The sequence below is a fragment of the Loxodonta africana genome, chromosome 10 (genome assembly GCF_030014295.1).
Source record: "Loxodonta africana isolate mLoxAfr1 chromosome 10, mLoxAfr1.hap2, whole genome shotgun sequence".
NCBI lineage: Eukaryota > Metazoa > Chordata > Mammalia > Proboscidea > Elephantidae > Loxodonta > Loxodonta africana.
In genome coordinates this window covers 117,758,881-117,776,164 of record NC_087351.1, presented here as the reverse complement: position 1 = coordinate 117,776,164, position 17,284 = coordinate 117,758,881, and the positions used below count along the sequence as shown (strand labels likewise).

General features: G+C 42.8%; 1 protein-coding gene across 1 annotated transcript in view; it reads right to left on the bottom strand.

Moving 5' to 3' along the window:
• TDRD9 (tudor domain containing 9) overlaps positions 1-15,001 on the bottom strand; it is a 123,184-nt gene extending 108,183 nt beyond the window's left edge. Inside the window, exon 1 of the mRNA XM_023546609.2 lies at positions 14,920-15,001. Coding sequence (XP_023402377.1) covers positions 14,920-15,001 — 82 coding nt within the window. The remainder of the gene's footprint in view (positions 1-14,919) is intronic.
• Positions 15,002-17,284: the final 2,283 nt, after the last annotated feature.

The window sequence follows — 17,284 nt, the reverse complement described above, 5'->3', positions numbered from 1 at the left end:
CGATTCCAACTCATAGTGACCCTACAGAACAGAGCAGAACTGCCTCATTGAGTTTTCAAGGAGCAGATGGTAGATTCAAACAGCTGACCTTTTTGGTTAGCAGCTGAGTTCTTAACCACTGGGCCACCAGGGCTCCAGAGTCCTTTAAACTAACCATACTGCCTCCAAGAAGGTCACGGCAAAACCCAAGCTGTAAACAGTTCCTAACTTGTCAATGGTCCCAACAGTCCATTTTAAAGTCACTTATTTGGAACTCTGGTACCCAGGTCAGCTCATAAATGCAAAAACTGAAATAATATATACATAAATTAGTAGGGAAAAATAAACACACCTTCCCATTCTTGATGCTGGCAGGTTTCCCTACCCCTCACATAAAGGGACGAGAATCCACAGGGTGTTTGTGAATGAGGAAGACTGAGAGGGAGGGGCTCAGTGCCCAAGCACATCATCAGCAGCAGGACAGTGGGACAGAAGAGGGGGACAAAAGGGGAGGAAGAAGCTGAAGGAAGAGCTATTCAAAGGGGAAGAGAAGGTGACAAAGACTTTTAGGAAGAGGGAAAAGCAAGTGGGTTTTTTGTTTGTTTTGTTTTTTTTGATAGGAGCTTTTAAGCCTTGGCTCACGGTGCTGTGAAACCATGCCTGGCCGGTCCTTCAACAGCACTGGTGTGACTTACGCTGCTTGATTACACATATTTTGAAGGCTATTGCTTAAAGACAGAAATGGCACAAGATAACAAGTTCCAAAAGTCCAAACTGTGCTGTCCAAAATGCCGCCCTTTCTCCATGTAGCACAAAACACATCCTGACGTTTTCAGGTCACTGGCTGCAGCCGGCCCCCCACACATGCGACTGCTGCTGCACATACTGCCACAGGGAGGGCAGGAAGCCAGGCGGCAGGGCCGTTCACGCTCCACAGCCCTTTCATCTGCGCATTAGCAACAAAACGAAGGGACGTGACCAGGAGAAGCATCACGGCTGAGTACTCAAAGGCAAGAAAATGGATTAATTTAAGGCAAACCAGCCAACTACACACTGCAAAGTGAAATCCAAAGTGACACGAACGATGTCTCAATCCCAATAATGGTATTTTTATTTTTCCATTACCTTTTTATCCTAGGTTATTAACATTAAAATGTTGTACATGAATTGGAAAAAACTAGAAGCCATAAACATTGCAAGTTTATCTTCACTAAGCCACCCCACTATATCACCATCAACTAAATATAAAATCTAACCACCACGTTCACCAGTTAAGGGTTCCTAACGATGTACAACGGATGTTATACACGAAAAGATGAACACCACCATCAGTCACCGGGGAGACGCAAATCAAGACCTCAATGAGATACCACTACGATGGCTACTGTCAGAAAAATGGAAAATAACAAGTACTGGCAAGACATGGGGCAAATGGAATTCTCATCCACTGCTGGTGGGAATATAAAATGGCGCAGCCACTGTGGAGAACAGTTTGACCGTTCCTCAAAAAGTTAAACACAGAACTACCATCTGACCCAGCAAGCCCACTCCTAGGTTCTACCCAGAAGAACTGAAAGCAGTAATGCAAAAAGAAACGTGTACGCCAATGTTTATTACATCACTATTCACTATTACAGCAAGAAGGTGGAAACAACCCAAGTGTCCATCAACAAAATGTAGTACACACATGCAGTGGGATATTAACCAGAACACAGTATTGTTGCTGTTGTTGTGTGCCATCAAGGTAATCCCAGTTCACGGCGGTGACCCTTTAGAACAGAGCAGAGCTGCCCCATAGGGTTTCCAATGGCGACCCTTTAGAAGAGAGCAGAGCTGCCCCATAGGATTTCCAACGCTGTAAATGTTTGCAGAAGCAGACTGCCACACCTTTCTCCTACAGAGCAGACGGTGGGTTCCAACTGCCAACCAAGTGCTTAATCACTATGCCACCGAGGCTTCTCAACAGAATAGTCAGCCATAAAGAGACATAAAGCTCAGATACATGCTACGACATGGATGAGCCCTGAAAACATCCTGCTGAGTGAAGTCAGTCTATCACAAAAGGACAAATATTGTATGATCCCACTTGTATGAAATGTCTAACATAAGCAAATGCATAGAAACCCAAGTTTATGACAGGGAAATGGGAGTTTGTGAGGGGGAGACAGGGAGTTACTTCTAAGGGGACACTGAGTTTCCATGAAGGGTGACTGAACACTGGAAATGGACAGTGGGTGATGACTGCATAATTAATGCCACTGAACTGTACAAATGAAAATGGCTGAAATGGCAAATGTTTATATACATACATATACAAAACACACATATACACACACATATATACACACACACACAGCCACAACATAAAATAGTTTCCTGTGTATATGTATAGCGGATTTTGAACTAGTATTATGTCAAATCACACGAAGAACAGAAAAGCATTTCTTATCTTGAAAGTGAGAAAACGTACATTACAGAAAGTTTAATTACTGCACTACTCATTTCACCATAAAATTAACTCTTCAAAGTAGCTAATTACATACCACTTTCTCCAAGTATGGGAGTATTCTGAATATAAATTTAGCTTGAAGGGAGATGAGTATTCCCCTCTCCAGTTATTATACATTCTACACGGGCCATTCCCTTAAAACCAGAATAAAGGCTACAGGGGGATGAAAACAACCTCTAAAAATATCACCAGACTGAAAAAGCAGCAGTACTATGGAATTTAATCACAACCTAAAGACACTATCCTGGGACAAATTCAAAGCTGCCACATCAAGCAAGAGAACCCCTGAGGGTGTCACCAATCTAGAACCAGGCTCAAGCTGTCAGGGAAGATTTCACTGGTCAGGAGAGTAAACCTCGATTTTACCTTTAACCATATAAAAGGATTCCAATGTAATCTACAGAAATTCACTGAATGTGTGTTCTTGGATTTCTATTCAGAAACAATCATTAAAAACAGTTATATAAATGAAACAACATCTGTGTCACAGCAAAATCAAAAGTATTTTGCATGAAAGTGCTTTATAACTGGAGATAGCAATGTTCGTGCTGAAACCTGTGATGCCAGACTAAAATTAGAGATAGCAGTATAAACTCATGATTTTAATGCAAGCAGACACAGAGTAGACACATACATGTGTCTATTATCTGGGTGGCCCAATGTAATCGCATGGGTCCTTATGAGAGGGAGGGAGGAGGGTCAGAGTCCGAGGAGGAGACGTGACTACGGAAGCAGAGGACAGAGAGATGCGAGAAAGGGGTCCTGAGCCACACAGACACACGCACGCACACACACTCAGAGAAGGACACACACATTACACCTGCTCTCTTCTTCAGGACTCCAAAGCACCTCAGAACATGGGGCAGCACCTCCACACCCACCGTCACCAAATCCTGTCCGGCCCACCCTCCACCACTCTCTGTCTCCTCAGAGCCGCCATCGAGTCTCACCTCCACAGGGCAGCATCCTGACTGCTCTCCCCTGGCCCGCTGCGGCCCCCTCTAGCCCATTCCCTACAAGATGACCGCAGTATTCTTTTCAAAACACAAATCTCATCACATGACATTCCCCCTCCCTTCACACTCATCCCGAGAAACCCTGAAACCACCAGAAGCTTCGCACTGCTCTGAGCATTGAGACCAAAATTCTTGGCTCTGCCCACAAGGCCATGTCACTGCTCACGCCTCCACCTCCTGCAGCTTCATCCAAGACAATGGTATTGGTTTCCTGTGGCTGCTGTAACAAATTGACACAAACTGAATGGTTTAAACAACACATTTATTTTCTTATAGTTCTGGAAGTCAGAAGTTCAAAATCAGTCTCACTGGCCAAAGGCCAAGCTGTCAGCTTCTGGAGGCTCCAGGGGAGAATCCGTTTGTTGCCTTTTCCAGCTGGAGGCTGCCTGCATTCCTTGGCTCCGGACCCCTTCCCCGCATCACTGCAACCTCTGCTTCCGTTGTCACGTCTCCGCCTCTGACTCTGACCCTCCTGCCTCCCTCTTCTAAGGAACCTGGTGATTACATTGGGCCCACCCAGATAATCCAGGAGAATGTTCCCATCTCAAGGCCCTTAACTTAATCACTGCTGTGAAGTCTCTTTTACCATATAAGGTGACATACCCGAAGTTCTGGAATTAAGATGTGGACATCTTTGGGGCTGTTACTCAGCCAACCACAACAATGGATGGTGCCCAGGTCCACCCATACCCACTCTCTAGTCCCAGCAATACTGACCCTGTTTCAGGGCTTTCTCCCACCCCAGGCCCTCTGCACACACTGTCACTCCACCCTGACACCTACCCTGCCCAGGTTAAGTTCCACTCACCCTTCAGCTCTAAGCCCAAGTGTTAACTTTCCTGACAACCCAGCCCCAGTCAGAAGCCCTTGTCATATGCACTCCCAGAAGTGTCTTTTTTCTGTGCATTTGTACGTGTGTGACTACACGATGAAGCCATAATCTCTGTAAGAGGTGGGTCATGACGTTTTTACTTGGGACATTCTCACTGCCTCCCTGGCACACACCTCAGTGAGTATCAGTGGTTGAATGAGTCCTCTACACATGGGTGACGCTGTAGTGCACGGTACCACCTAGAGAAGGCCCCCAATATATTAACATGTCGTAGACAGGAAAAGCAAAGACTAGTTTTGCATCCGAATCAAAATCAAAAGTGACAAGAGTAGGCACTCTGAACCACAGGAGTTCATCTGTGTCTAGCCGCTCCTCAACAGTGGGAGCACATGTGGCATGCTCCAGGCCAGCAGACAGTGTGCGTGGGGTCTCCGTGTACCCCAGGGCCAGTAGGTGGATGTGACAGGAAGGATGATGTCACACACAGCCATGAGGAAGCTAACACTGTGACAGGAAGAATGACATCACACACAGTCATCAGAAAACTAACACGTTCCCCCAAAGGGAAATATTAGATCGCAGGTGTCTTTCCACAATAACACATACAGCTATTCCATACTTTTATCAGAGCTACACAGTACTCCGGCCTACTGATAAAGTCACCAGCCCTCCACTGATGGACAGCTAAGAGACTTCTGATGCCTCCCACAGACAAGCAAAGATGGAACAAGCATTCTTACATACACAACTGTGCCCTCTTTTTAGCATAAATAAAATGATTGGGTCTAAGAACACACTTATTCTAACTATCAAGCTGGTAAGAACTGGGTTATTCAGACAAATCCTCCCCATGAGGACAACCAGAAATGCCAGATGAAATATACAAACATTTCTTAAAAGCACTCAGATACTGATGAGATAGTGAGAAAAGGCCAGGCCCAAATTTATAGCCCATAATAAGGCATATGAAGAAGAATGGGGCATCAAGATTGGAGGAAGGCTCATTAACAACCTGCATTATGCAGACGACACAACCTTGCTTGCTGAAAGTGAAGAGGACTTGAAACACTTACTAATGAAGATCAAGACCACAGCCTTCAGTGTGGATTACACCTCAACATAAAGAAAACAAAAATCCTTACAACTGGACCAATGAGCAACATCATGATAAACGGAGAAAAGACTGAAGTAGTCAAAGATTTCATTTTACTTGGATCCACAATAAACAGCCATGGAAGCAGCAGTCAAGAAATTAAAAGACTCATTGCATTGAGCAAATCTGCCGCAAGGACCTCTTCCAAGTGTTGAAGAGCAAAGATGTCACCCCGAAAACTAAGGTGCGCTTGACCCAAGCCATGGTATTTTCAATAGCGTCATGTGCATGTGAAAGCTGGAAAATGAAGAAGGAAGATCGAAGAAGAATTGATGCCTTTGAATTGTGGTGCTGGCGAAGAATATTGAATATACCATGGACTGCCAAAAGAACAAACAAATCTCTCTTAGAAGAAGTACAACCAGAATGCTTCTTAGAAGCAAGGATGGCGAGACTGTGTCTTACACACTTTGGACATGCTGTCAGGAGGAATCAGTCCCTGGAGAAGGACATCATGCTTGGCAGAGTACAGGGTCAGCGGAAAAGAGGAACACCCTCAAGGAGGCGGATTGACACAGTGGCTGCAACAATGAGCTCGAGCATAACGACGATTCTAAGGGTGGCGCAGGACCGGGCAGTGTTTTCTTCTGTTGTGCATAGGGTCACTATGAGTCGGAATCGACTTGACAGCAGCTAACAGCAACAACAATAAGGCAAGAACATAGGAAGGAAGGCAAAAACTCAAAGCTGCTTTTGTCTTCTGGCAAAAGATAAATAATGAGGAATTAAGTAGAATACAGCGTTGTTGTTTTTGTGTGCCACTGAGTCGCCTTCAACTCTAAGTGACCCTATATGACAAGGCATAGAAATGCTACATCACAGAAGCAGATCACCAGGTCTTTTCACTAGAGGAGGAGCTGGTGGGTTGAAAAAAATAGCTTCTGATTTAGGAGACTAGCACACAACCATTATGCAACCTGGGCTCCTTGAAAATGGCATAGTGACCAAAAAAAAAAAAAAGTAAATGAGAGAGTTGCTGCTGTTAGGTGCCATCGAGTTGGTTCCGATTCATAGCGGCCCTACGTACAACAGAACGAAACACTGCCCAATCCCTCCCCCTTCTTGCAATCATTGCTATCTCTGGGCCCACTGTTCCAGACCTTGTATCAAACCATCTCATTCAGGGCCTGCCTCTTTTTCGCTGATCCTCTACTTTATCGAGCATGATGTCTGTCTCCATGGAATGCTCCGTTCTGATAACAAGTTCAAAGTACGTGAGATGAAGTCTCGTCATCCTCACTTCTACGGGGCATTCTGGCTGTACTTCTTCCAAGACAAGTATATTCTTTCTTCTGACGGTACGTTCACTCTTCACCAACACCATAATTCAAAGGCTTCAACTCTTCTTGGGTCTTCCTTATTCATTGTCCAGCTTTCCCGTGCATATTGTTGTTGTTGTTGTTGGGTGGCGTCGAGTTGGTTCCGACTCATAGTGACCCTATGCACAACAGAACTAAACACTGCCTGGTCCTGCGCCATCCTTACAATCGTTGTTATGCTCGAGCTCATTGTTGCAGCCACTGCGTCAATCCACCTTGTTGAGGGTCTTCCTCTTTCTGCTGACCCTGTACTCTGCCAAGCATGATGTCCTTCTCCAGGGACTCATCCCTCCTAACAACATGTCCAAAGTATGTAAGATGCAGTCTCGCCATCCTTGCCTCTAAGGAGCATTCTGGTCGCACTTCTTCCAAGACAGATTTGTTTGTTCTTTTGGCAGTCCATGGTATATTCAATATTCTTCGCCAACACCACAATTCAAAGGCGTCAACTCTTCTTTGGTCTTCCTTACTCATTGTCCAGCTTTCGCACGCATACGATGTGACTGAAAATACCATGGCTTGGGTCAGGTGCACCTTAGCCTTCAAGGTGAGATCTTTGCTCTTCAACACTTTGAAGAGGTCCTTTGCAGCAGATTTGCCCAATGCAATGCATCTTTTAATTTCTTGACTGCTGCTTCCATGGCTGTTTATTGTGGATCCAAGTAAAATGAAATCCTTGACAACTTCAATCTTTTCTCCGTTTATCATGATGTTGTTCATTGGTCCAGTTGTGAGGATTTTTGTTTTATGTTGAGGTGTAATCCATACTGAAGGCTGTGGTATTTGATCTTCATCAGCAAGTGTTTCAAGTCCTCTTCACTTTCAGCAAGCAAGGTTGTGTCATCTGCATAACGCAGGTTGTTAATGAGTCTTCCTCCAATCCTGATGCCCTGTCCTTCTTCATATAGTACAGCTTCTCATATTACTTGTTCAGTTAGATTAAATACGTATGGTGAAAGAATTCAACCCTGACGCACACCTTTCCTGACTTTAAACCAATCAGTATCCCCTTGTTCTGTCTGAACAAGTGCCTCTTAGTCTAGGTAAAGGTTCCTCGTGACCATAGTTAAGTGTCCTGGAACTCCCATTCTTCACACTGTTATCCATAATTTGGTATGATCTACACAATCGAATGCCTTTGGATAGTCAATAAAACACAGGTAAACATCCTTCTGGTAGTCTCTGCTTTCAGCCAGGATCCTTCTAACATCAGCAATGACATCCCTGGTTCCACTTCCTCTTCTGAATCTGGCTTGAATTTCTGGCAGTTCCCTGTCGATATACTGCTGCAGCCGTTTTTCAATGATCTTTAGCAAAATTTTGCTTGCGTGTGATATTAATGATAAAAAAATTTTTTTTATATTGTTCTATAATTTCCACGTTCGGTTGGATCACCTTTCTTAGGAATAGGCATAAATATGGTCTCTTCCACTCAGTTGGCCAGGAAGCTGTCTTCCATATTTCTTGGCATAGACAAGTGAGCACCTCCAGCGCTGCATCTGTTTGTTGAAACATCTCAGTTGATATTCCATCAATTCCTGGAGCCTTGTTTTTCGCCAATGCCTTCAGAGCAGCTTGGACTTCTTCCTTCAGTACCATCGGTTCCTGATCATATGCCACTCCTTGAAATGGCTGAGTATCGGCTAATTCTTTTGGTATAATGACTCTGTGTATTCCTTCCATCTTCTTTTGATGCTTCCTGCGTCGCTTAATATTTTCCCCATGGAATCCTTCACTATTGCAACTTAAGGCTTGAATTTTTTCTGCAGTTCTTTCAGCTTGAGAAACGCCAAGCATGTTCTTCCCTTTTGGTTTTCCATCTCCAGCTCTTTGCACATGTCATTATAATACATTACTTTGTCTTCTCCAGCCGCCCTTTGAAATCTTCTGTTCAGTTCTTTTACTTCATCAATTCCTCCTTTTGCTTTAGCTGCTTGACGCTCAAAAGCTAGTTTCAGAGTCTCCTCTGACATCCACCTTGGTCTTTTCTTTCTTTCCCGTCTTTTCAGTGACCTCTTGCTTTCTTCATGGATGATGTCCTTGATGTCATTCCACAAATCATCTGGTCTTCGGTCACTAGTGTTCAATGTGTCAAATCTTCTTCAGATGGTTTCTAAATTCAGGGGGGATATACTCAAGGTCATATTTTGGCTCTCGTGGACTTGCTCTGATTTTCTGCAGTTTCAGCTTGAATTTGCATATGAGCAATTGATGGTCTGTTCCACAGTCGGCCTCTGGCCTTGTTCTGACTGATGAGATTGAGCTTTTCCATCGTCTCTTTCCACAGATGTGGTCAATTTGATTTCTGTGTATTCCATCTGGCAAGGTCCATGTGTATAGTCGCCGTTTATGTTGGTGAGAGAAGGTATCTGCAATGAAGAAGTCATTGGTCTTGCAACATTCTATCCTTGGATCTCCGCCATTGTTTCTATCACCAAGGCCATATTTTCCAACTACTGATCCTTCTTTGTTTCCAACTTTCCCGTTCCAATCGCCAGTAATTATCAATGCATCTTGATTGCATGTTTGATCAATTTCAGACTGTAGCAGCTGATAAAAATCTGTTTATTCATCTTTGGCCCTAGTGGTTGGTGTGTAAATTTGAATAACGGTCGTATTAACTGGTCTTCCTTGTAGGCGTATGGATATTATCCTATCACTGACAGCGTTGTACTTCAGGATGGACCTTGAAACGTTCTTTTTGACGACGGATGCAATACCATTCCTCTTCGAGTTGTCATTCCCAGCATAGTAGACTACATGATTGTCCAAATCAAAATGGCCAACACCAGGCATTTCAGCTCACTAATGCCTAGGATATTGATGTTTATGCGTTCCATTTCATTTTTGACAATTTCGAATTTTCCTAGATTCATACTTCGTACATTTCATGTTCTGATTATTAATGGATGTTTGCAGCTGTTTCTTTTCATTTTGAGTCGTGCCACATCAGCAAATGAAGTTCCTGAAAGCTTTACTCCATCCACGTTATTAAGGTCAACTCTACTTTGAGGAGGCAGCTCTTCCCCAGTCATCTTTTGAATCCTTCCAACCTGGAGGCTCATCTTTCAGCACTATATCAGACAATGTTCCGCTGCTATTCATAAGGTTTTCACTGGCTAATGCTTTTCAGAAGTAGACTGCTGGGTCATTCTTCCTAGTCTGTCTTATTCTGGAAGCTCAGCTGAAACCTGTCTCCATGGGTGACCCTGCTGGTATCTGAATGCCGGTGGCATAGCTTCCAGCATCACAGCAACACACAAGCCCCCAAAGTACGACAAACTGACAGGCACATGGAAGCCGTGCATTTCAGACAATTAAAAATATCACTGCTTTGGTCAGGTACACTGAAAGTGACATTTTCCTTTTCAACACTTTAAGAAAATCTTTTGCAGCAGATGTGCCCAAGGAACTACATTGTTTAATTTTTTGACTGCTGTTTCAGCAAGCAAGGCTGTATCATCTGCATCCCACAGGTTGTTAGTAAGTTTTCCTCCAATCCTGACACCATGTTCTTCTTCATATAGTCCAGCTTCTCAGATTATCTGCTCAGCATACAGATCGAATAGGTATGGTGAAAAGGTACAACCCTGATATACACCCTTCCTGATTCTAAACCATGCAGTTCTGTTCAAACAACTGCCTCTTGGTCTATGTGCAGGTTCCACATAAGCACAGTTAAGTATTGCAGAATTCCCATTCTTCACAATGTTATCCATTATTTGTTAAGATCCATACAGTCAAATGCCTTTGCACAGTCAGTAAAACACGGGTAAACATCTTTCCAGTATTCTCCTTTTTTATCCAAGATCCATTTGACATCAGCAATGATATCCCTTATTCCACATCCACTTCTGAATCTGGCCTGAATTTCTGGCAATTCCCTATTGATATATTGTTGTAACCACTTTCGAGTGATCTTCAGCAAAATTTTACTTGTGTGTGATGTTAATGGTATTGTTTGATAATTTCTGCATTCTGATGGATTCCCTTCAGTCGGTTGACCAGGTAACTGTCTTCCAAATTTCTTGGCATAGACGAGGAAGTGATTCCAGCATTACATTCATCTGTTCAAATAACTCAGTTGGTATTCCATCAGTTCCTGGAGTCTTGTTTTTCACACAGTGTCTTCAGTGCAGCTTGACTTCTTTCAGGACCATCACTCTTGATCATATGCTACCTCCTGAAATGGTTAAGCATCAACCAATTCTTTTTGGTACAGTGACTCTACGTATTCCTTCCATATTCTTTTGATGTTTCCTGCATTGTGCAATATTTTGCCCAGAGAATCCTTCATAATATTGCAACTGGAGGCTTGAAGGTTTTCTTCCGTTCTCTCAGCTCGAGAAGTGCTGAAAAGCGTCCTTCATTTAGGGTTTCTAACTCCTGGACTTTACACGTTTCATCATAGTACTTTACTCTGGTTTCACGAGCTGCCCTTTGGAATCTTCTGTTCAGTTCTTTTACCTCACCAATTTTTCCATTCCCTTTCGCTACTCTACATTCAAGAGCAAGTGTTAGAGTCTCTTCTGACATCCATTTTAGTCTTTTCTTTCTTTCCTATCTTTTTAATGACTTCTTGCTTTCTTCACGTATGATGCCCTTGATGTCATTCCACAACTCTTCTGGTCTTCAGTCATTAGTGTTCAATGCATCAAACGAGTTTTTGGGATGGTCTCTAGATTCAGCTGGGATATACCCAAGGTGGTATTTTGGCTCTCATGCATGTGTTTTAATTTTTTTCAGCTTCACCTTCAAATTTCATATGAGCAATTGATGGTCTGTTCCACAGCTGGCCCCTGGTTTGTTCTGAATGGTGATATTGAGCTTTCTATAGTCTCTTTCCACAGATGTAGTCAACTTGATTCCTGTGTGTTCCAACCAGCCATGTCCATGCGTATAGTAATCATTTATGTTGTTGAAAAAAGGTATTTGCAATGAATAGGTTGTTGGTCTTGTAAAATTTTATCATGCCATCTCCGGTATCATTTCTATCACCAAGGCCGTATTTTCCAATTACTGATATCTTCTCTTTTGTTTCCAACTTTCACATTCCAATCACCAGTAATTATCAATGCATCCTGATTGCATGTTTGATCAATTTCAGACTGCAGAAGTTGGTAAAAGTCTTCAATTTTCTTTATCTTTGGCACTAGTGGGTTGGTGGGTAAATCTGAATTATAGTCGTGTTAACTGATCTTTCTTGTAGGCATGTGGATATTACTTTATCACTGACAGCATTGTACCTCAGGATAGATCTCAAAATCTTCTTTTTGATGATGAATGTGAAACCATTCCTCTTCAAGCTGTCACTCCTGGAATAGCAGACCATATGACTGTCCTATTCAAAATGGCCAATACCAGTCCATTTCAGCTTACTAATGCCTAGGATATCAATCTTCAAGTGTTGTATTTCATTTTTGACAACTTTCAACTTTCCTCGATTGATACTTTGTACATTCCACGTTCAGATTATTAATGGATGTTTAGAGTTGTTTCTTCTCATTTTGAGTCATGCCACATCAGCAAAGGACGGTCCCAAAAGCTTTACTACATCTACGTCATTAAGGCCAACTCTACTTTAGGAGGCAGCTCTTCCTCAGTCGTATTTTGAGCGCCTTCCAACCTGAGGTGCTCTTCTTTTGACAATACATCAGATTATGTTACGCGGTTATTCATAAGGTTTTCATTGGCCAATTTTATTTTTTTAGAAGCAGATTGTCAGCTCTTTCTTCCTAGGCTGGCTTAGCCTAGAAGCTCCACTGAAACCTATCCACCCTGGTGACGAGGCTGGTATTTGAAATACTGGTGGCACAGCAGCCAGCATCACAGCAACATGCAAGCCACCACAGTATGACAAACTGACAGACAAGTGGTGAAGATGACAGAATAGGGCATAGGTAATGGCTCAGAATTTTCCAGAAATGATGGAAGATACCGATCTATGTTGTCGAGAAGCCCAAATAAAACCCAAGAAGGATAATGATTAATGTACTAGTACGTATGGACTGTATCTCACAATTTTTAAAAAGGTTAAAAGAGAAAAAGGAGATCTGGTGGTGCAATGGTTAAGCACTTGGCTGCTAACCAAAAGGCTGCCAGTTTGAACGCACCCAGCGGCTCCGCAGGTGAAAGACCTGGAGATCTGCTCCCGTAAAGGTTAAACCAAAACCAAACCAACTGCCCTCGAGTCAATTCCAAGTCATAGCGATCCTACAGGATAGAGAAGAACTGCCCCATAGGGTTTACAAGTCTATAATCTTTCTTTATGGAAGCAGACTGTCACATCTTTCTCCCGCAAGTAACTGGTGAGTTCAAACCACCAACCTTTCAGTCAGCCGCCAAGTGTTTAACCACTAGACTACCAGGGCTCCTTAAAAACCTAACTGTAAAGACTACAGCCTAGAAAACCCTACGTGGCAGTTCTACTCTGTTACATGGGGTCGCTATGAGCTGAAAATCAACTCAACGGCACCAAACAACAACAAAAGCGAAAAGGAAAATATTACTCTAATCCGAACTTCCCTCCCTAAACCTGAGCATATACACACAGGGTGGAAGCACAGGGGCAGTATTTCCTGGCTGAACTGGTAGGAAGTTTGTGACGACCTTTCATAAAGCAAAAAATCAAAAGATACACATTCTTTTGTGGTTACGAGAGGGGGGAAGTAGGGTGGGAGAGGGTTATTTACTGATTAGTTAGTAGATAAGAACTACTTTAGGTGAAGGGAAGGACAATACTCAATACAGGGAAAGTCAGCTCAACTGGACTGGACCAAAAGCAAAGAAGTTTCCGGGATAAAATGAATGCTTCAAAGGTCAGCGGAGCAAGGGCGGGGGTTTGGGGAACATGGTTTGAGGGGACTTCTAAGTCAATTGGCAAAATAATTCTAGTATGAAAACATTCTGCATCCCACTTTGAAATGTGGCATCTGGGGTCTTAAATGCTAACAAGCGGCCATCTAAGATGCATCAATTGGTCTCAACCTACCTGGAGCAAAGGAGAATGAAGAACACCAAGGTCACACGATAACTATGAACCCAAGAGACAGAAAGGGCCACATGACCCAGAGACCTACATCATCCTGAGACCAGAAGAACTAGTTGGTGCCCGGCCACAATCGAGGACTGCCCTGACAGGGAGCACAACAGAGAACCCCTGAGGGAGCAGAAGATCAGTGAGATACAGACCCCAAATTCTCATAAAAAGACCAGACTTAATGGTCTGACTGAGACTAGAAGAATCCCGGCGGTCATGGTCCCCAAACCTTCTGTTGGCCCAGGACAGGAACCATTCCTGAAGACAACTCATCAGACATGGAAGGGACTGGACAATGGGTTGGAGAGAGATGCTGATGAAGAGTGAGCTATTTGTATCAGGTGGACGCTTGAGATTGTATTGGCGTCTCCCGTCTGAAGGGGAGATGGGAGGGTAGAGAGGGTTAGAAACTGGCAAAACGGTCACGGAAGGAGAGACTGGAAGAAGGGAGCGGGCTGACTCATTAGGGGGAGAGTAAATGGGAGTATGTAGTAAGGTGTATATAAGCTTATATGTGACAGACTGACTTGATTTGTAAACTTTCACTTAAAACACAATAAAATTAAAAAAAAAATCAAAAGGTGACTTTCTGTCAAAGAATGAGGCCTGATGCTAATAAGATAATTTGCTCAGAAAAAGAAAGTTCATACTCATAGAAAGTAGCTAACTGACTCCAAACTCTTTAACAGTTGTACTCTTGGGGAGAGGGCATTTAAGAACTTTTTGTCCTTCATTTTACACACTTCTGCATTGTTTAACATTTTGCTGTAATATGCTTACTGTTTTAAAAAAAAAAAGGCATTTTTTTAATAAAAATTGTAAGTAGTTTTGAGAAACAGTAGGTAAGGGGCTACTAGTCTTCCAAGGAACAGACTTTTTAGCAACTGTAAGTCAGAAAAAGATGACCTTTGTATAACCCACCATGTACTCCCCGCAAAATCTTGAACTAGCAGGCAGTATGGATTTCTGATTTGGCCAAATCACCACCGTTCTCAGACTCTGAAGAACTGAATGTTTTAACATGTCAAACCACTCACACAATGCATTTTACAATACAGGGACACCTGCTCACCTGGTCTGCTGTTTGGATGAGCACTGCCACACATGTCAAATTCTTGTGCTTCCAGCTGTCTGTATTTGTTAATATACTCCATTTCTGAGCTCTTTTGCCTGAGTGGCCTGCAAAGAATATTAAAAGTTAGTATCCTATTTCCAAAAAGCCAAGAAGCCCACATATACTAGAGGAATTCTTGAATAGTTACTTTTAAATTAAGTCATGTAAGAAAAAAATGCAAATGGTTAACAACACATGAAAAAATGTTCAAATACAGTTTCCAGGTAAATGCAAATTAAAACATTATTTCACCCATCAAAATGGCAAAAATAAAAAGGTCTGACAAGTACCAGTAAGAGCACAGAGAAGCAGATAGTCTTAGATTACTGGGGGGTGGGGGTGGGTATGTAGATATAAACACTTATTCTGAAGGGCAATCTGCCAGTATCCATTAAAATTTAAAACATACATCTCGTACACTTTTCTCAGCATCTTCCTTAGGAAATATCTGCACACATGAACAAGGAATTGCATACAAAGACACGCACCGAAGCCTTCATTCGCTCAGCAAATACTGACGGAGCAGCTGCCACAGGTGAGGCCTGCTGTAGACACTCGAGTGGCACAGTACACAGAGCAAAGCCCTTGCCCCTGAGATTTCATTCTAGTGAAGAAACATAACACGTATGTAGAACACTGGTTAGTGATACGGAGAAATATAAAACAGGGTAAAGGCATAAGGGACTCCAGGGAGGGTGAGGACTTTTTCACCAATATTTCTAACAGTGAAAACGTGCCCTGGTGACATGGCAGTTAAGCACTCGGCTGCCAATCAAAAGGTCAGCGGTTCGACCCACCAGGCACTCTGCAGGAGAAAAGATGTGGCAGTCTGCGGCCACAAAGATGACAGCCTTGGAAACCTTACGGGGCAGTTCTACTCTATCCTACAGGGTCACTATAAATCAGAATCACCTTGACAGCAACGGGGTTTGGGTTTTAATGATAGCTGAAAGCCTCCAGTCCAACAGCAGAGGGACAAGCTACACTACAGCATATCCGGAAATGGTCAACTGTGTAGCATCTCGACAGAATGCCACGGCTGTATTCATGACAGCAATTAAAGATGGCCAAAACGGTAACTGAAAAAAGGCAACTGCAGTACCATATGCCATTATATGCTATCGATCACCATTAATTGATACAATGTCTAACTTAAATCCATTGTAACAGAAAAGGCTTCATGATACTGATCCTTGAAATTTAACTTACTTTAATAAAATACTTCTTAAAAAATTTTATTGTGGTAAAATATACACAGTGCTTGCCATTTCAACCATTTCTACGTGTAAAACTCTGTGAGCTTAATTACATGCACCATACTGTAAAACCATCACCACTATATATTTCCAATTTTTTCATCACCCTTACCAGATACTCAGTGTCCCTTAAGCAATTCCCTTCTTCCGTTCGTACCCACCTGTTGTTGTTGTTAGTGGCATTGAGTTGGTTCTAACTCATAGCGTCCCTACGTACAACAGGATGAAACACTGCCCGGTCCTGCGCCATCCCCAACATTGCTGCTATGTTTGAGCCCATTGTCGCAGCCACTATGTCAATCCATCTCAATGAGGGTCTTCCTCTTTTTCATTGACCTGCCACTTCACCAAGCACGTTGTCCTTCTCCAGGGAGTGGTCCCTCCTGATACGTCCAAAGTACGTGAGATGAAGTCTTGCATCCTTGCTTCTAATATGTATTCTGGCTCTGCTTCTTCCAAGACAGATTTGTTCATTCTTCTGGCAGTCCATGGTATATTCAATATTCTTCCTCGACACCATAATTCAAAGGCCTCAATTCTTCTTCAGTCTTCCTTATTCATTGTCCAGCTTTCATATGCATGTAAGGCAACTCAAAATGCCACGGCTTGGGACAGGCCCACCTTAGTACTTAAAGTGACATCTTTGCTTTTTAACACTTTAAAGAGGTCTTTTGCAGCAGATTTCCCCAAAGCAGTATGTTGTTTGATTTCCTGACTGCTGCCTCCATGAACATTGAGTATGGATCCAAGTAAAATGAAATACTTGTTAACTTCGATACTTTCTCCATTTGTCTTGACAGTCCTCCCCTGGTAACCATTAGTAAATTTCGGTCTCTACATATTTGCCTATTCTAGATATTTCATATAAGTGATATTATGCAATATCTATCCCTCTGTATCTGACTTATTTCACTCAGCACAATGTCTTCAAGGTTCATTCATGTCAATGCATGTATCAAAACTCCGTTTTTCTTCACGGCTAAATACAGTGCTTTTTGTATTATAGTCTACTTTTCCCTGATGCTAACTACGTCATCATTCCTTTTGTTACTGTTCGCTTTATGACT